General features: G+C 42.2%; 2 protein-coding genes across 4 annotated transcripts; one reads left to right on the top strand and one right to left on the bottom strand.

Moving 5' to 3' along the window:
* Window positions 1–805: 805 nt before the first annotated feature.
* LOC145905753 (uncharacterized) lies at window positions 806–12,700 on the top strand. Of its 3 annotated transcripts, none has more exons than XM_082993054.1 (27): window positions 806–968; window positions 1,451–1,551; window positions 1,615–1,655; window positions 1,759–1,833; window positions 1,955–2,018; window positions 2,547–2,621; window positions 2,701–2,854; window positions 3,081–3,175; window positions 3,322–3,440; window positions 3,528–3,676; window positions 3,814–3,902; window positions 3,983–4,099; window positions 4,389–4,425; window positions 4,550–4,602; window positions 4,738–5,064; window positions 5,282–5,365; window positions 5,535–5,667; window positions 5,819–5,935; window positions 6,187–6,380; window positions 6,547–6,684; window positions 7,001–7,169; window positions 7,562–7,749; window positions 7,992–9,999; window positions 10,129–10,332; window positions 11,018–11,072; window positions 11,142–11,597; window positions 11,806–12,700. In XM_082993054.1, the coding sequence occupies exons 2-27, from the start codon at window positions 1,456–1,458 to the stop codon at window positions 11,819–11,821; spliced, it is 5,253 nt and encodes a 1,750-aa protein (XP_082849180.1). In that variant the 5' UTR covers window positions 806–968; window positions 1,451–1,455; the 3' UTR covers window positions 11,822–12,700. The 3 variants fall into 3 exon arrangements, with proteins under 3 accessions (XP_082849180.1, XP_082849172.1, XP_082849164.1); XM_082993046.1 differs by having other exon boundaries at window positions 1,448–1,551; XM_082993038.1 differs by having other exon boundaries at window positions 1,445–1,551.
* A 62-nt stretch (window positions 12,701–12,762) lies between these two features.
* Window positions 12,763–19,864, bottom strand: LOC145887772 (serine/threonine-protein kinase NIM1-like). Its single transcript, XM_082978988.1, has 9 exons — window positions 18,863–19,864; window positions 18,576–18,782; window positions 17,918–18,039; window positions 17,308–17,454; window positions 17,020–17,091; window positions 16,392–16,560; window positions 15,951–16,164; window positions 14,565–14,721; window positions 12,763–13,646 (listed from the first exon to the last, which is right to left on the bottom strand). The coding sequence occupies exons 1-9, from the start codon at window positions 18,969–18,971 to the stop codon at window positions 13,122–13,124; spliced, it is 1,722 nt and encodes a 573-aa protein (XP_082835114.1). The 5' UTR covers window positions 18,972–19,864; the 3' UTR covers window positions 12,763–13,121.
* Window positions 19,865–20,126: the final 262 nt, after the last annotated feature.

The raw sequence follows: 20,126 nt of genomic DNA, 5'->3' as shown, positions 1-20,126 counted from the left end.
TAACGATGTTTATATACCATTCCCGGAAAAATATAAGAATTATACAAGATATTAGTTACCAGTTAATTGATGTCTTGATTATCCTTTTTTGACGGAACAAAAGTATGTCTTTAATATAAACAAGATAACCCATACAATGGTAGAGAACTTCATACAGACGTTTCGATTGTTTTCTACAAACATTTTCAATGTAAAATGAAGGCGATAAGCGCAATTGTTAAGATTAGAGCCGAACAGAGTTGCTTGTGGTAGTGATAAAAACGAAGGGTAAAAAACAAACTAATGGCACTTCATATTAAAGACGTACAAAACCGCCAGTTATGTTAAAAAAGTATGTCTGTTTCAAATTCACAAAGTTTACAAAAAGGGGATTGTGCAACCAAGGCCACAGGCGAATGGCAATTTTGTCCTTATTGTCCTTATAAAACATATTATTTTTGTCTAGAAATCACCAACAAAACAATTTATCAAAAACAAAAAAATTGGCACATTTTTTCGAAAGAATGCCACAGAGAACATAATGACAAGTTGTACATTCACAACGATTGGTATTTTACAACGGACATTGGGCGTAATTTGTCAAAAAAAAAAATAATCGCGCGACGGCGCACTCAGTCGGTTTGCTGTGAATGATGCGCGCATTATTAAAGCGAGGTCTTTTGTGTTCTTGTTGTGAGCAAGGTTTTAATTTACAACCTTCGTAAAAAGACGTTTTAGGTTTGTTAAGTTCAAAAACTGATCATGAAGCCAACATTAAATTTTAGTTACGGTTACTTTCTTTGTTTTTGTTGTGTAAAATAGGTGATGATATTCTGCTATATAGTGTATATGATTATGTACAGCAGTCGGCAGTGAATGTGTATGTACATAGTTGGAAAAAAAATATGTATCACCAAGATGGTTGAATGTAAACGGTGCTTCCTTTTCAATCTAATAAAACAACTTTAAAACACATTGGTTATCACCTGGTAAGTGTTTGTGTTTTCTTGGCTAACGGTTGTTAAGTAGGCCTACTGTACTTAAATTGAACAAAATTATTTGAATTAATGTCAGTGTAGTATATTACAAAGAGAAAAGAAGCATTAAATTCAAGTCTCGTTGAACAAGGAACTGATGACGCTTACATGAGTGAAATTGTTTTTGCGCTGACAAATAGTATTTTTCAACATGGTTGCAACAGTTTTTAAATAAGTTCTTACTTCAATCAGAAACGTTTTGTTTCAAATAATTAAATTTCTATAGAAGATAGATCTTGATGCATCGGTGTTGCTGATTTAAGACAAAATGCCTAATCAGGGGTTTTAGTTGTGGCTGCACATGTGCTTCACAGGCTTTTCGTTTTGTGTTTATGTTCTAGGTTAATTTTCATACCACTAAACACAATGTTAACATTATATTGCCCAATGTCACTTTTTGTAAAATGTCTTTTTGAATTGATTCACAGCAGTAGAAAAGATGAATAAAGGTGGTGAAAATGATGGGAAGGTTCTTCGTCTAAAAAGTCCCGCTGGTGCAGAATCTGCAATTTATAAATGGCCTTTACCAAAATATGTAAGCTGATATATGTCTGTAGTCTTTGTCTGGGGATATTTGATAATGTTTGATATTTTTTAGGATTCAAGAGATGGTGCTTTTGAGATTATTGATACCATCAGGTAGGCTGATGCAAACTTTTGTAACATATGTTCCACTGTTGTATTTAAATATGCAGATTCAATAATAGTGTCACAGAAACCTAATTGTGTTTGCTTGTGATAGGTGGGTGTGTAAAGATTATCCCGACTTGGAAATGGCAATGGAAAAACACATTCTTGCCAATTACAACACAAACAAGTAAGAAACAAATTGTATAAACATATTTGTAAGTTTCTGTTTATAAATGAAATCGTTTTATAAATGAAAGTGGTGCATATCAAAAGTAAAATGTGATCACACAAAAACTGCATTTTTTTAGTTTTGAAAGCATGAAAGAACTTTGCAACAAGTACAACAGGGCAATTGATTCAATTTTGCAATTGGTAAGTGTCAGAAATTTAATTTCCACGCGGTTTGAAATGTGGGTGTGTTAGAATGGTGCCGTGCTATTTTTTACTTTTGTTTATTGTAATTCACATGTTGATCTATTTGTGCGTTGCCTGTTACCACTAGTTTTAACTAATGTCTGTGTTCTAAACCTAACTTGCACATTGTATTGTATGACAATCTATGTCATTAGTTCCTGTATACTCTTGTTATTCATGATCTGGGCTTTGAAATAATGAAACAATTGGTAACATATGCTATATTTTTGTTTCTCTTGTATTGTTCATTTCAAGTTTAAACCTACTACTTAAAATTTGCAATTAAGATTTAAAATGTAAAAAAATCCCACAACTTTGTCACCTTGTCCGAATGACGGGAAAAAGACATTTAATCAATGGTCCCTTGTTTAATGTAACCCAAGTCACCATTGTGAAGGCAACGCTTATGTAGTTTGTCCAGTGTTACATACCAGCATTCATGGGAAGCTAATACATTTAATATAACACTGTTGCAATTCTATTCAGTGGCAAGGCACCAGCAAATCTGCTCTATTGCAAACACAACCCTCTGTTGGTCTCCTCAAACATATTATGCAACAGGTAGTGAAATTTGACCTAATTGCCATAGAGTTTTTATAGTAAAGGTGAAACCTAAAAAAAACCCTGTTGGATATTGTAGGTCTATAACCACAGTGTGCTTGAACCAGAAAAACTGAATCAGTATGAACCGTTTTCACCTGAAGTGTACGGTGAAACTTCATTTGATTTGGTTGATCAAATGTTGACAGAGTTGAAGCTTACAGAAGAAGACGTATTTTTGGATTTGGGAAGTGGTACGTTGGTGTTTGTTTAAACTGTAGAGCATTGTGGGGTTGACTTTGCCCATTTGTTCTATGAGTTTACTTACATTGTTTTCCTGCATAATATATCCTGTGTACTGGGTACGTTTTGTACGATATGCAGATGAAACAAACACACAGTATGGGGTTTTCTTGCTAATTGCAGATGTTTTGCTCAATTTATATTGGCGTCGTATTTCTTACACCATGTTTATTGCAGGTGTCGGCCAGGTAGTTTTGCAAGTGACTGCTGCCTCACCGTGCAAACTGTGCACGGGTATCGAGAAAGCTCCATTGCCAGCAAAGTACTCCCAGGTAATATACATACATACATTCACTGATTTAGTCATTGTTTACCTGAAATTTACATATTTTGTCTTCAACATTTTGTATGAACATCCATACATTGTCACAGAATTATACTACGTTTTTGTAATCCTGTAATTTTCATTTGATTGCAGAACATGGACAAAGAGTTTAAAAAATGGATGAAATGGTATGGGAAAAAATATCGCCCATTTAAGCTGGAAGTTGGTGATTTTCTAGATGACGAGTGGGTGGAGCGTATTGCACAAGCAACGTGAGTCCACAATACAAAGTTGAAATGGCACACATTATGCAATATATATAGTTTCATGAACAAATTTTGTTTGTATTGTTTTTGCAGTGTAATTTTTGTCAACAACTATGCATTTGGACCTGAGGTGGATCACCAGCTAAAGTTGAGATTTGCCAATCTGAAAGAGGGTTGCAGGATTGTGTCTTCAAAAGCATTTGCACAAGTCAACTTTCGAATTACAGACCGAAATTTATCTGGTTAGTAAATGCTGTTTAGTTTTCGTTTTACATCTAAATACAAAGTTTTGTCTGTGTTGTGCTAGGGAGACCCAAAAAAATTCTAAAAATGCCTGCTTTTTTGCTAACACTCCCTGATAAAGTTACATTATTTTTAGACATTGGAACTATACTAAGAGTGTCAGTACTTTCACCTCTTCGTGGATCAGTGTCATGGACCCCCAACCCTGTTACTTACTATTTGCAGGTTACTTGTCGTTGCTTTGTTTACAGCATAACTGTGCCATCTCAGTTATTTTGTGTTCAAACTAAATGTTATGCTTTTAGGTGGTCGACCGAACAATGCTTGAAAGATATTTTCTTGCTCAAAAAGATCCTAAACTGAGAGAGGAATTTGAAATGGAAAACAGAAGATCCAAGGAGAGCAGCCCGTCACATAAGATGGTGAGTAAACTGAGGAGAATTACTTGTTAAAACGTTTCACTTGTCCTATTTGCATGAAGAAGTGTGTTGGTGTTAATTCTCCACGATGAGTCATGGTATAGTGCATGTTTTTGTTGTCTTGTTTCATTCAGAAACACACCGTTAAATATGGCCTTGCGGGTATGTTAAGGGTTTTATTGATATCAATTAAGGTTTTTTTTTTGCAAACTTAATAATTTTTATGTTATTCTTGAGTATCCTTCCTGTACTATGAAAATTAGTTCGTTTACAACGTGACGTTTTGTTTCAGATAAGAGGCAAACTGGATTTGGACTCACCAGCAGAAGGTATTTAAATTGGGTATTCGCTATAGGTTACTTACTTACGAAATTTTCTCCAACAAGTGGATCTTCAAATTGTCATTATTATGTCATGGTTTGTTAAGTAATCTATATTTTTTGTTTCTTGTAGCAATGTTTGAAGGGTTGTCACCTACTGCAAAAAGATTAAACGGCATCAGAAAGGTTTGATCAAGTCTAAATTAAAAAAGTTCATTAAAAATATCTATTACCAGCAAGATTTTGTGCATAGTTTAGTTCCAATAAACACATCTGTTGTCAGCATCCTTGGTCGTCTTCACATATCTGTTGTGTTTTAAGAAAGGGGATTCTATGCCTTCATCACGTTCCTCCACTCCTGCTCCTGGAGGTATAACGGTGAAGCCAAAGCAAAAGAAAGCAAGAAAGCTTAGTGAGTTGTCAAGTGACAGTGAAAACAACGAAGGTTCAGACTTTGCTGAAACCAATGGAGTCCATGATGGATCAGAAAGTGTGGATATGGATGAATCATCATCGGATGAATACATGCTGCCATCAAAAAAGAGAAATGGAGCAGGACAGAAAAGAACAAGTGGAAAAATAAAGTCTTCCAGCAAGCGAGTTAAACTTTCTTCAAAATTAATTGAAAAAGACACAGCTAATGAGAAGGTTGGTTTTCTAACATTAGCAGTCTGAATTGTTTTGCTTGTAAGCATTTAAGAGGGAGGTTTTCTTTCGCTCAGTGATTAATTATTTATATCATTCCAAATAAGATTTGCACCCTTGATAAAAAAAAACAAGTCTTGCTGGAATGTTCTGTGTGTTTGTGTCCTGTGTGTGTGTGTGTGTGAAAAGCAATGTAAAATAACATTTGTATGTATTTTAGTTGATTTCACCCGATGAAATTGCCACTGCTATTGTTGTCAAACCTAAACGGGTTCGCAGAAGTAACCGAAAACCAGCTCCAAAGGTTTGTAACAAATGTGTTTTATTTACATTTAAAAAAGTGACATAGCTAAAAGGACGAGTAAAGATTGTATTGCACTATAACAAACACGCTGGGTCTTCTGATACCGAAGTACAGGAGGCAATTAAGATATGATAACATTTTTAACACATGGAATCTCATGAAATTGCAGAAAAATCGGGCTCCGTCGCCCACGTTACCACAGTTCGATCCGAGGAAATGTAAGAACCAACGGAAAATTAATTACGAGCAGATGGGTGCAATACAGTTTCTCCATGACAAAACTGTTGGAAGTGATGTTAGAGGTTAGTTGGACGTGCTTCCTGTTGATTTGACACAAGTCATGATTTGTGGTAATCACTGGCGCCGTACACGCTGCGCGCGTGAATCCATCCAAATACAGTTTTGGCCAGTTCAAGTTTGCTGTTATGTACGTGTGAACGTTGTTTTATGCAGACCCCGGGGAGTTTGTGAATGTTGCCGATTTAAGCAAACCGATTGTGACGTCACTCTCTTCCTCACCGAGCTCGGCTTTGAAGAAGAAGCAACTTTATGCTCTCGACTTCATGTTCGGTAAGATGTGTTGCGGAAACCTGTATTACTTGCAGCCGTGTACAAACACACTTTCAGATTGCACGTATTTGATCGTTATTTCGAATAAGTTGCCGAAAAATGTTTGTCGCTTGGCAATCTGTTTTCTTTAAAAACCTCGTCATTAGTGGCAGACTTGAAATACGTGTTTATATCAAACACGTGTGTGGATGGAAAAAATAGGTCCCCACATGTCGACATTATTGAAGTTGAACTTGTATCTTGATTTGCAGAACGTTGGAAAATGCGAGTTCTGCGATTAATGTGTGACGCAGTCGACGACAGTTTCGGCAAAAAACTGGAAATGCAACTTCAGGCGGAACAACAGAAACGAATCCAACTGCAAAACATTCTGCGTCTTTTGCTGGCCGATGTTAGGACATTCACAGACGAAGCAGCGGCACTTGCACAGAACAGACTTAAAGAGGTGTTGTGACATTCCTGTTCTATACTTTTATATCATTATTGTGTCCTGTGGGTTTTCTCTGCAGCACCAAGTATAATACGTTTGGTTGAATCGAAAAATAGTTAATCCCAAAATAGTTGTTTTATTCCATTTGATTATTCTCTCTAAAACTGATTGTTGTGTGCAGTTGCAAATGGATTCCCGCGATCCGAACACCATTTATTCGATAATAAGCGCCGAACAAGCAAGAAACCAAGGACTGCAAGCTCAACTCCAACAACTCAATGCAAGCTTGTGTCTGGTCAAACAGGAGAACTGCTCGCTGGTGGGTAACAAAAAATTGTGATCGGTCGTTCCCATGTTCGAATAAGTGACGTATGTACACGCAGAGTTCAAAATGTAAGATTCTGAAATAGTTTTCAGTAATTGCCAGATGTTATGATGTATGGCGAGCAAGCCATTGTGGAAAGGCATTGTGACGTTTATTTTTCCCAGCACACTCCCGCGAGCCTCGTATTGTGTAGTTTTGCTCGGAATTTGATTTTGAAAACCATAAGACCGCGCAATCCAGTTACAAAAACAAACCTAGACAAAACTCTGATTTCACAATTGAATCCCGTGTATATTTACGATGTGCGCAGCTGGAAGGTCAGCAACTGATCAAAAGCGACCAGATGACGTCAGATACCGACACCGGCAAGGAAAAGCAAACCCCTCAACACGATTCTGTGAACGACCTTCTTCGCAACGCCTTGATAATGTTGGAACATCACAGTCTGGACGGTCACGCTTCATTGCCCCATTCTATTAGTAAGTTTTACATACAACAGTTTAATTGATTTTGGTTAAGTACAAAAAAAATTAGGCGCCAAGCGAGTTGGTCACACGAGGGGTTCCCACGGAACCCCACGGTTTCATAACAGAATAGAAAGGGTTCAATGAGCAACTTGATTTTAAGCAACAACTACTGAACAAGAAGTCATTAGACAACAAACGCATAAGAACAAAGCCAAGTAGAAACAAATCGTCAGCTTTGATGAAAGACGTAAAGATTTCACCTGACGTTTCCGGGTTCCGATTAAACATAACTAACCCTGCATGGTTTCGCTTACAAATAAAAAGGAAAACATTGGGTTACACCAAGAATTAATACTCCATATTTGCATCAAATTAACCATGAGCGTTGTCAATTTTCAACACAGGTTCAATTTACAACTCCCTCACTCCACCTGATCCTCGGTTGGTGACGTCATACAACGACCTGCAACACTTGACGGCGCCACGGACTCCACTGGGTACGCTCGGGGCTCCAGGTGCGACTCCCCCACCCCACGTCAGTTCGCCAGAAAAGGTTCAACTTCCCCCGAGAGCGATGGAAATTGTTCAGCAGGTGGTTATTGTCTTGTAAATGTGTCGTGTTACGTATTACGCCAGTGCATTAAAACTATGAGTTAACTGTAGACTTGAGTTTCTGTTTAAATATTCGCAACGACAGCACGTAGCAGCGTCTTCTGTTTCCTGCAAAGGTAAATTGTTTTGTATTAGGCGTGTAGTATTATACACCAACGCAAAAAAAACACACAAACGGCACTGTAACTTCCGTAAAAGTAATAATACACGTCATTTTCTTAGGTTCTTGACAACTACGAAGAACACATGATGAACAAAGCGGCCAAGGTTGCACTCCAGCAACAGCAAATATCTCCAGGCGCCGGAGCACCGCCTCAGGCTAAAAAGAAGAAGATTAAACACGCGGCGCCTCGTACGGGCAAGGTTCACACCGGTGAACAGCACGTTAAAGTTGACGCTCACGGCTTCGTCGGCGCGCCTGAGTTCTCCCCCGTTACCCCACCTGACACCCCGGCGAGCGTCGCAAGTTTCGCTGCCGCATTTGCCCCGAGCAAGGCAGTGAATTCCCACATGTCCATACAGGGTTGGCATCCGCACCATGTCCCCCAGTACGACCAGAAACCTGCTGTGTTACCCGGGGCGTCTGGACAGTACAGCGGCGTGTTGCCACCGCACCAGTTAACAAACAGCATCGACCAAGTCGAGTGGCCGCCGACCTCTCTACACTCGACTAAAACGCACACGCCCAGACCCACCGCCGACCCTTCGCAACCGCATCGCTACAACATTCAAAGCCTTGTGTACAAAGGAGTTGGGTCTCCGTCACGCCTTGGGGCATGCGGTGAAGTGCTACATGACGGCGGACATGCAGCTCACGTGACCACGTCAATTCCCAGAAGCCAAGATTCGTCATCCGTGGTCGTCACTATGGCAAACTCATGCTCTGTCACGACCAAGTACATTAAATCCGAGCCATTGCAGTCTATTATGTCCCCGCCCCACGCTGGCTTCTCCATGCCGCGTACGTCGCCTATGAGCCCAGAAGGACAGGCACGACACGTTAACCCGTCCCCTAGCCCAGTATATTTGTCGCCCCAGCAACGACAGACCATGGGAGCCGCCGGTTTTGCCGCGCCAGGAAAAGTTGGGCTCAGTCACAGACCATTGGGCAGCACTCCACTTCACGGTGCCGCAAGCACAGTCGCCTCTCTATATCCTCACATCCATTCATCCCCGCATCTCAATTCCCAATCCATGTTCGGACTGAACAGTGGACAGCAGCCGCTTATGATGTCTGTACTATCCCAGCGTTCCACTCCACATCCCACACCCTCGCCAAAGCCCCCATCGAGTCAACAGGTTATAACCGCAAAATTATCGCCCCCTTCATCCCAACCTCTTTCGGTAAAAATCCCGCCCGTGGGGGGTGACAAGAGTGTGGCAGGACAAGGGAATCTTCTTCAAATGCTGAAATCACCTGTGGAAGTGGCAGCGAAACCCACAGCTCCAGAAATGAAAACAGCAAAAGTTACGACGACTTACGACGGTAGTTTTTCTCCACTCACGCCTACGGAAACCTCGGTTAAAGACGTAATTTCCATGGCTGCAGTATACCAAGAGGTTCCAGCTGCAAAGATGGTTGGCAGCATAGTCAGTACAAAGTCTGTGAATGCTGGACACCTAAAACAAGCAACCGCTGCTACAAAAGCACTCGATTCACCTGCGCAGCTCGACTCGGCCACTGATTCGGCGCCGGAGACCGAACTGCACATGACACCGCCAAAAAAATCAAAACGCAACTACACCCCAGTCGCTACCACCGCACCTGTTGTCACCCGCGAAAACGGGAATGCCCTCGGGAAGTCTGTGGTTTCCGACTCCCCGAGCGTGAAACAGGAAGCGGAGAGTAATTTCTCACCTTACGATGACTTGCGAAGTCCCGACGTTCCGGAATTGGTGATCGACGAGGACGCGGGGCAGCGCAAAAGCGTTTCGCCGCAGAAACACGAAACAAACGGTTTGCTGCAAATTTCTCAAAATCCCACTTCCCCCATCAGGAAAGAGAGCGGCCCTTCGCCTCTCCCCCCCCACCTGTCTGGTTCTGAAGAATCGCGATCGTCAGCGTGTGAAGGACACCATTTTTCTGACACGTCTATAGCGCCACCCAGCGTCGATGACAGGTGTTCTGGTAATTCCAATGACGTTTCTGACCGAGCTGAGGAAAGGCACGTCGTCCAACCCATCCAATGGCCGAAGACGAAAAAGCAAAGAGCCTGTACAAAGCTAACAGGTAAAATATGAAAATTCCATCTAGGACGTCTGAACAAGTGTGTAAAATAACACAGGGAATATTTATGAAGGATATATAATACATATGTATTAAGTAAACAGTGTACTGCAATAACCGTTTTATTGACAGACTACGCTGCATCGCATCCACATGATGAGAGCAAATCCACTACTTCACAATCACCCACCGTTACATCAACGCCCACTGGTGGTGGCGATAAAACTAGTAACATGGAGGCAATCCTGGCTACATCAGCTCCTGTTGTCATTGAAAAACTTGATCCTATCAAATCCGAGGATGCAACACGCCCTGCTGTGGTTCCCGGTAGTAAAGGTGTGCATTTGGATGTAGCTCAATAATGTAGCAATCATTTTTATCAGGGGTGCATAACACATGGCATGCGTGACAAATTTGGCACGACAGAGGCTTGAAAATGGCACGCGGGCTGATTTTCATAAAAACAATGTTGGAAACTGTTTTAGATCCAGCAACGTCCAATTAAGCTTCTTTGTAAAGAGGTTTTGGGCCACCACCCCTAAGAAAAAGGCCACACAGGTGTTTGGTACGCGATAGATAGAGTGCAACAATAATGGCACTCATCACAGTTTGAGTTTGAGATGTTAAGATTATTGCAGAGGGTTTTAACATTCGCTTCAAGTGCGTCTGCTTTTGTATGTTTTGATCCGTGTAAGTTATCGGGGGTGGACAATCACGACATTAACAAAACAGTAGTTTTACCAAACTTTTCTTTTCTGTTACCGTACTTTCTGTTATCACAAAATGACCAAACATCAGAGTAACGCAAATCTCCCGATAAAACTAAGCACACAACCACGTGAAAATCTTTAATGTTCGAGGACGCGAAAATATCAAACATTAAAAATTACCAATTTGTTTGGGGTCAAATTATATATGTCCCCACCAAACAAAATATAGGGGGGAGCATTTCTACTTCGCATGCTGTTCATGTGCATAACGTTGTGCCGGGTTTAAGGTCTCAAGTATTCCTTTTTCGCAGCTGTTTATAAAACATCCACGGGCAACCAACAGCAGCGGGATAATCAGAAACGAAGGTGAGGTATTTTACTACGTCAGTAACGAACATGTCAAATCTGTAAACATTCATCATCCCATAATTACAGACCTTGGAACGGAAGAAAACCCTCCAGTGAGGGTCGCACTAGTTGGGGAAGGAACCGGAACCCCAAACCAACCAATCAGCCCCTCCCCGGGAATTACCCCCCGCCGGTCCAACAGCACCAACAGTGGAACCCCGCCTGGAACCCAGAGCAGTGTGGCAGTTTTTACCCCCAGAACATTCAGTTTTACCCCCCACCAAACCTCAATTACCCCAACATTGCAACCGCAACCCAGGCCCAGTATTCAACTTTTCAAAATTCGGTGCAATTTTACCCGACCACCGCCGCCACGTACCCCGTTCCACCCCCGCTACCGTCGGCGGGGCCGCCTCAACCCCCGCCCCCTCCACCTTCGGGGCAAACTTGGGAAACTCCGGCAACCCAGCCGCAAACCCCAGCAAGTGTTTATAATTGTGGTCTTCCGCCTCCTCCACCCCCACCTGGGCGTCCACCAGCCAGGTAATATCAATTACAAAAATTTGTCATTGTTTTACTGAGGGCCAAACCAACATATATTTATCATCAATAATATCAGATAATGAACTAAATACCAACGCTTCCTGGGACACTAGGTTGGTACCGCCGGTGGTTATTGCCCGCCATAATTTTCAACGGCGATTATGAATGTATTTACCTGCACAGTATTTCAAGGTGTTTTTTCTTGCAGTGCGACAACAACTTGAATTCTTTCCCGCCTTGATCGAGTCACGTGCCAACTTCAAATTGTCGATAGAAGCGCTGCGGGTACGACATCACGCGTTCCAATGCTTTTGTTCCAAATTTCCCCGTTTTCGCGTTACTGTCTGGGCACCGCCTAGGCCTGTTTACGCCAACACGCCACTATGCAAAAACCCAATTTTATACTCTAGAAAATGCGACGAAATTAGGTAAATTTTAGACGAAATTTTCACATTCACCTCAAAAAGGTTTTGTCCGTACGTTTTCCTCAAAACTTGGTGTACTTGCGCTATGCAAAGTGGCGTAACAGATTCCTCCTCGAATCGGCTTCCGTTGGCTGTCAAAACTATTCTTCTTGCTTTTCCGTGCGTTGCGTGGTAAAAGATTGCAAGTGTGAAGAGTGTCGTTATTTGCTCCGGTTGCCACCTGTCGAGTTCGCGCTGTCCAGAAATCGTCTATGTGTAAACGGATACCCAACCCTATTTGTGTCACTCGTTATTTTCGTCGTATGTGTTTACGTGCATCTGCTCTGCGGCCTTTATTCTCCACCCAGCCAACTCTTAATGCCTTCAACGCTTCGAAGGCCTCGCACAGCGACGGAACAGCATTAACGTCGTCAGTTTTAAAGTTGCTTTTAGTTTTTACTATTTATTGCTCGTTCGCGTTTTGTACGAAACATTGGTATTCAGGTGTCGGAACGCGTGCGTTTGATTTGTTGAGCAAAGAGTTGCTTCGTGTGTATGCGTTCGAACCACGGCTTTTAAGCCGCCATTGCTTACAATGCTGCGTTGTACATAACCTGTTAATACTCTTCAATTCAATTAGTATTTGATTCTTTTACATGTGCTGTATTTTTTCAGTTTGATTAAAGAGCTCGCAGCTGGCGTTTGTCTGTGATCTGATGATTCGAGTCGCAGTCTGACTAAACTCGCCGAAGCAACACGTTTAGTCGCTTTTATTTCCAAAGCAAATAGACAGTGAAAAAAGGTGCATAAAATCATGTGCGACAGGGGTTTTGTGTAGCATTGAAAACCACTCAAGTGCGCTGCCTTTGTCGGTGTAACAACTTATAACGTGCCGGGGAAGTCGGTCCCCAGCGATGGGAATCGTTTGTTCTTTAGGAAGGCTTGCGAAATAGAAAACAAATGCTTGCGAAATGGAAATGGAAAAGACGAAATAAACAGAGTGAACAATATGAAAAGTAGGTAAAACGATCATTGCACTGGGAAGAAATAAAACATAACTTGCTCGCAACAACAAACGACCCATACGGGGAGGCCGTTTCTCGTCGCGCTTCGCTGGACGTCAGAGGATGGCGCAAAACTTGGACTTTGTCGTGCTCGTAAAGCCCGAACCACTCGCCCTGTTGCCATGACGACCAACGCCGTTAGTACTTTGTGTGGTCCCCACAGTAAACGTGGCGTCTAGCCAGCGTTTGTTGGCCCCGTTTCCCCGCTGCTCAGGCTCGCAGTTCGACGCTTGTTCTGTAGGTAACGTTCTCGGGTTCGGCTTATCGAATTTCATGTGGCCGTTGGAGGGCGCAATATCGCACAGGGAACAAGTCCAGGGCGGTGTCGATGCGTCCGATTCCGGGTCGCCAGTTTTGCTTATTGCGTGTTCCGTCAAAGCTCGCAATTTTCGAAGTTCCTCGTTGCCGGACGGGCCGCAGAGTCGCTTGTGAGCTCGCAGCAGCAAAATACGGTAAGTTCCCACGAGGGCGCTAAACTCGTTTATTTGGAAATCTTCACTCAAAGTGATTTGCTGCGAGCGCGGCAATCCGAAAATCGGTCGGCGAGGGATCAAAGGATATTCCGTTGCGTCAGCAGTGCCCTGCAACAGTCAGTAAAGCAGGGTGAGTGTGTGCACAACAGGTCGTTCGGATTGGGTGTGGCACAAATTACTGGATCAAAGGATGTAATGCGGTTGCTATACACACACAACACATTTCGTGATATTTACGGACGCCAAAATTAGAATAAAAGGCGCTTAGTTTATTGTATGGGTGTCAGCGTGACCACAAATTATGGAGAAGAGAAAGGTTGATCAGAACTTATTAATAATGCAAACGTTTGTTGTGTGGCGTGCAAAAACGCGGATACGCCTCAGTGACCACTTGTATTTCCTGAATTAACTACTTAACGCATACGTTTTGTGTAACCGTCGACGAGTGTCTGACAAGTGCCTATTGTGCCGTCGCCATGGGAACCAACACAAAAAGCACAAGTTCAGCTTCACGGTGCAACAACATTGCGATATGACGGGCCTCACACCCACAAAGCTCGCCCGAGAGATGGCTCTCAAACGCTAGATTCTCCACACCCCCGTCCGACATTGCGTTGACGACGAGTCGACCGTGTTGTCAATGCCAGGCATGATCTGACTTCCCTGAGCCGGACCGCGGTCCCACTCTTATTGATTTTGTGTAAAGTAGCCGAGCAGTCCGGGAGGGCTTCAGGGAGGCCGCAAAGTTTGGTTTGTGACCGCGAGCGTTGCTATTTTCGGGAATACAGTTTTCTGTCGGGCTTTTCGATATATAACATGACACGCAGTAACCCCTCGGTACGCGGTATTACACCCTAAAATTAAACAATTGCTTCAAAAACATTGTAGATACTGATTTTACACTGCGCGCTGAACAAAAAAAATTCAGCCCACTGCATCTTAGGCCCCCGTGTTCAGTCTTTCGACAGATTCGTTCTTCACCTTATATTAACTGAATAACTACACGAAGAACTACAAGACACTAACGTTTTTCGAGTGCCAGGAGAAGGGCGAATGACTTTCCTGTGCGGAGAACTTGAAGCGTTTCAAGTGTCCCTGGTCGACACCCAGCTTTTCCAGGTAACAGAGGGCGTACGCTTCTTCAGGCTTGCACTCCTTCAGGTTGATTTGCGTAGGCTCCAGTCTGCAAACACAACAAAGCTGGTGCACTTGATTGCGCAAATGTATACGTAGGCTGATGGCTAACGGCAAATGAGCCACAAATTTCAAGACAGAGCTTTAATCACAACGCAAATTACGCGCGACAATAAGGCTCCGGCAAAAACAACACATGGATGTCAATGGTTTAATTACCATCAAAAAAATGGAAGCTCGACCGACAACTTTATGTTTCAGGACCGACGCGTCGGGTTTCCTTTGTCCCGATAAACAACTGCGTGTTGTGGGGAATATTGAGTGCGATCCTCTGCGTGGTGTGTAAAGGGCAAGGTGTGTAAACACGCTTTGAGGAACTGCACTTACTATTTGCCCCCCGATAACCGCAATTTGCCCCAACCATAAACTGTGCGAGGTGGTTTATCATCATTCACCCACCAAAATCCCCAGCGGAAGGAAAAATACGAGGTAATGGAAAATCCCACCTTACACAGCGGAGTATGCACGGGGCGTAAGTATTAGCATGTACCACGCTTACTGGGAATAACAACGATTACATCTGTGGACAAACCCAATTCACTGCATCTTAAACCACAAAATTGCTGCATTGAGCCTGAACATGAAGCTTATCCCGGAACAAGCTTAAAGGATTTGACGCAGGTTTAAAAATGCAGGGAACATATTAGTGTGCGTGGCGTCTAAGCTCAGAGCCGAGCCGTGATTGGGCAAATACACTCGTTATCGATTTCCAATGAATTTCCCGTTGAGCCTGCTGCTCTTGCCAGACGAGGGAAACTGCGATGGATCAAATAAGTTCGGTTTTTCAATCGTAAACGCACGAGACAAACAGATAATTGAGGGTCGCCTCTATATAGCTTCCACGCAATGTCCGCTTACAAATACGTCCCATTGTGTTGGTCCAATTTATTTCTAAATTTGCCTCACACTCTTTGTATCGCGCCGATTGTCTGTCTATATCTTTCCACCGTATATTCAATCGTAAAACGAAATTACGCAGCGAAACTGCTGCTGGCCTGCAATGGGCTGCAGATTGTGTCGTAAACAAAGTTGAATTAAATTCTTACATTGCTCGGTCAGATTCAATACAACATACGAGCGTTATCTCTTCTCAATTTAATTGAATGTAATTTACGACCAACAGTGTGTGGTAATTCCGCCTCAATAGCTGAACATAAAATATTAACAAGGTACAAAACCCAGCAAGGTCACAGTGGTTGTTATTGCCATATCGCATACCTGTAGTAACCCATCGGCTGGGGATAAGCGGTGCGCGCGAGCCAATCCGAGCTCCTGATGTCCGATATTGTAAACCTTTCTGATGGAACATGCTTCAGTATTCCGCGAATCAAGTTTTTGCATTCGGATGAGACGTGAGACGGGATGGAAAATTGTCCGGATAAAATTCGTTTTTTCAACTTGCCAACTGTGTCGGCGCGAAACGGCATCGTTCCTTGAAAATGTGATAAGAAAAATTGAGACAAGGGATTGAGACTAGGACATTTGGAATCTGTATTTAACCTGTTTGGGAATAACGGATGATCACCCAATAACCAACACATGCAGCAAACGTTGAAACCTTTCAACTGAAGTAGTCACTTTTTGAAATATATTGTAGAAATAAGTTAGACGACGGAGAGTAATAGAGAGACGCATGTTTAGCGACGGTATACAACCCACCGGTGACGGTAAAATATAGGAGGATGCCGAGCGCCCAAATGTCCACACTTTCGCCGAAGTAGAATGAATCTCGAAATAACTCGGGGGCGGCGTAGGGCGGGGAACCACAAAAGGTGTTTAGGGCCTCAGTCGAACTGTTGGCCTCCGTACTGAAACCGAAATCACCGACCTGCGCAGGTAAGTGATCTGGGGTTAGAGTTGAGTACTTGCTGGAACAACAAGTGGTACTTTGATCGAAACAAATCAATCGATTCGTACACTTCAACGCAGTACCAGCTTAACAAGCCGGACGAAAAGGACGAGGCGAGCGGCTATTGGGATAAAACGGCCTACGCTTGTTCCCTATTATACCTTAAGGTTGTTTTTCGGATTTACATATTATCCCTTCACATTTCTTGATATATTAATCAAAGCTACAGCTGCGGTTTGTAGTGTTGTATCGATGAACCCCACAGCATATCAATGCCGCGCCGCGTGACAAGGCAGCATCTTAGCTCTGGCGCCAGAGAACACAATGGGCGCGTTGAAACCGGATCAGGCAATAAAACGTGTATTTTGCAATGACTACAATGACAACGGCCGTTTTGCGTTGTACAACAACGTCATGTATCCCGCCTCTGCACCTCACCTTGACGTGGCGCTTTTCGGAATAGAAGACGTTTTCGGCTTTTAGGTCCCTGTGGATGACGCGGTGCTGGTGCTGCAAGTACGAAGTTTTGTTGAAGTTTCATCGAAAATTGAGGAAAACTAGACAAACAAGGGCGCAAAACCCCCAATCGCAAAACTTTTACGGTCACTTTTGTCACATTCGTGATATCACGGTTCCACGAAAAAACGAGAAAAATTTAACAACGTTGTGACGCACGCGATATGACATATAACTCGACGTGGGGTCATGCATTATGCAAATACGCACCATGTGCTGCAGGGCGGACACTATTTGTGCAAACACGACTTTTGCTTCGGATTCCGGCATTTTTCCCTGTGTAGAGAGGCGAGTAAAAAGTTCGCCTCCACTTGCGTACTCCATGATCAAGTTTAATTTCGTCTCTGTGTGGATAACCTGCAATACAAACGTTGTAGCTTGTGGATAACCTGCTACAAACGTTGTAGCTTGTGGATAACCTGCTACAAACGTTGTAGCTTGTGGATAACCTGCTACAAACGTTGTAGCTTGTGGATAACCTGCTACAAACGTTGTAGCTTGTTAGTCAACGCTTAATACGTGAGTTTTGTGTTGTGTTTTCATTTGATTTAGTGATGGATATTGAGCTCCAGTAGCACGATATACACAAAGTTATGATGTTTTAGGAAACACTACTGGACCTTTAATTAGCTTTTTCAATTGCGCGCGTTAGCAACTGTGAAAACAGACCGTTCCGACATCATAGGTCTCGGCCGATGCATTTGTTTGCTTGGCAACACAAATCAAAATCCAAACAAACAAAGCGTGACATATTAACCTCCCTTGCAGACAAACACAATATTAATAAGCTAAGCGACAACATCGGTGGTTAGTCCTATACCTCGTATAGATGTACGATGTGGGGATGGTGCAGCTTCTCCATGCTGGATATTTCGCGAGAAAGCAGACGCTTCGTTTTTTTGTCCATTTTCCGTTTGTCCAAGATTTTTATCGCCACTCGCTCTATGGATCGTAAAGAGGTCGGCGTCGTATCGGTAGCCACAGCAAACCGTAAGCACATTAAATCGAATTACGAGGCCCGGAGTCCAATAAACTAAAGCGGCGAGGTAAACATAATGAAAGATTTCGCATTCCGTTCGCCTCAACATTATAGTCCAGCTCAACCACTGTGTAAAGCTACTTCGTTATGGATTAAGTAATTGAGAAATTGCAAAATTGTGTCTCCAAAATGATAGGTTCAAGGAAAGCATTACAAAACATAAACACACTAACTGACATAGGTGGGTGCCACTAAGCAGTTTAGTTCAAACTTTTAGTTGTGTTTTCTGCTGCTTACACAATTCAGGAAGTAATCGCACCCACTTAATTGCAGTTGCACATTGAAGTGGTAATGGCAACAACGGAGTGGCATCTTTTGGTATAAACAGCTTTGAATTTATGTTGATAAATAACCTTTAAGCCAATGCGACCTCAAATATTAAACAAAATCAACAGCTACACAATATATTGCAACAATAATATTGAGGCACAAAGTTTACCTTTTGTTAAGGTGTGAACTCCAGCTCTGACACGTGAAAAATTGCCACTACCAAGTTCACCGCGCAGGGAATAAAATCCAATCCGTTTCCCCAGCGCCAACTCCCACTGCACACGCTGGTCACATTGCAATGTGTGAAGGAACTTCTCATAGGTGGTCAAATTAACATTCTGGTGCTCTTCCACGCCGTTTGGAAGAGTAAATGCATCTAAATTAATGTGCCATTGGTAAATAAGTAACAGAAAATATTTTGCCCAGAACCTGAAAGTGCATTTAACCTGTTCTTACCAATATTAAGGCTGTTGTTATTGGTCCTTCCATTAAGTTTGTTTAACCCATTTGGAGTTAAGTTTGGAGACACAGTTTCGGCATCCTGCTGCAGCTCTCCTGCCTTCATTGTTTCGCAAGTCTCATCAGAACAAGCACATGTCTGTTCTACATTTAGTTACAATATCATAATAGAGACCAATTCTTTGTGCAAAGTAAGTGAAATGATGGGCACCTATAAATGGAATATGACTCCAATTAAAATAGCTCAAGCCCAATTTACAACTAGACAATGAGTCATTCCACCAACACGCTATTGCGGCTACTGGCCTGCAGGACCATAGAGTTACTCACACAAAGAACTAATTACATTCAACTACAGATTTACGACCTTACAATATTGCATTTGTACAGACCTCTCCACAATACCAATTTTTATGTAATAACAAATAGAACAAAATGACATCAGAAATGTTCATTGCATTTCTAACAAATATATCTGCAAAAAGTTGTCTGCCAAAATTAAAAAAAAGCATTGCCATTCCTACACGTACATTTCAATCATGAGAAAACAGTAAGCACACAAAGGACTCTGACAAACCAGGCCTATAAAATTTTAAATAGAATCACTATTCCCACATCCTATGAATGGCCTGACATGTATGTGTGTAATTAGAGAAAGCTTCACATATCATTTCCTTCCTTTATCGAAAACAAAGTAGACATGGCCATCTCAGGACTGATGTCATCAACTGTTTACAGGAAAAACACAATTATAGCAGTTCAACTGAGATGAACCTATACCATGTCGGATAACAACAGAACATTAGAATCAGTATAAACGCCTCAGTTACAATCCTTACATTGGACTTTACATTGATAAAACCTGTAGCTGTATGCCTGTATGTAACAATAATTGTAAGTAATTTATGAATGAAAAGCAAAAATTTTTTGGCCAAATATTGATCACTAGTTGATACCTAATCATTTAATATTGTCCACAAACACAATCACCGTTTCCGTTCATATCCGTTATAAAATATAGACAGACAAATTTTCTTGACTGTGACATTGAACAACGTCCATTGAAAACAATTTCACGTTGAAATTAAGTTCAATTGCTTAAAGTAGTTACAATACATAATCGTACATAACAGCAAATATACTCGAAACAGTGCCAATGGCCTTAAAAAATATATTGCATACTCGCTGTGATACTTAGCCTTGGCCTTAACTCAATTTGTCTCACACAGCGTCACAGTCTTGCGGTGAACAATGCAAGTCA

This window comes from Ascidia mentula, chromosome 1, assembly GCF_947561715.1.
Source record: "Ascidia mentula chromosome 1, kaAscMent1.1, whole genome shotgun sequence".
NCBI classification, from domain to species: domain Eukaryota; kingdom Metazoa; phylum Chordata; class Ascidiacea; order Phlebobranchia; family Ascidiidae; genus Ascidia; species Ascidia mentula.
This window is presented reverse-complemented; position numbering and strand designations above follow the sequence as displayed.

Excerpts from the sequence above, each read along its gene's own strand:
- LOC145905753 (XM_082993054.1), top strand. The coding sequence starts at position 1,456 with ATGAATAAAGGTGGTGAAAATGATGGGAAGGTTCTTCGTCTAAAAAGT. Across the intron at positions 3,176-3,321 it reads TGCCAGCAAAGTACTCCCAG|AACATGGACAAAGAGTTTAA; the intron begins GTAATATACATA and ends ATTTGATTGCAG. Across the intron at positions 5,668-5,818 it reads TGTTGGAAGTGATGTTAGAG|ACCCCGGGGAGTTTGTGAAT; the intron begins GTTAGTTGGACG and ends TGTTTTATGCAG.
- LOC145887772 (XM_082978988.1), bottom strand. The coding sequence starts at position 18,971 with ATGAAGGCAGGAGAGCTGCAGCAGGATGCCGAAACTGTGTCTCCAAAC. Across the intron at positions 18,783-18,862 it reads TAACAACAGCCTTAATATTG|ATGCATTTACTCTTCCAAAC; the intron begins GTAAGAACAGGT and ends ACATTAATTTAG. Across the intron at positions 16,165-16,391 it reads CCTATATTTTACCGTCACCG|GAACGATGCCGTTTCGCGCC; the intron begins GTGGGTTGTATA and ends CACATTTTCAAG.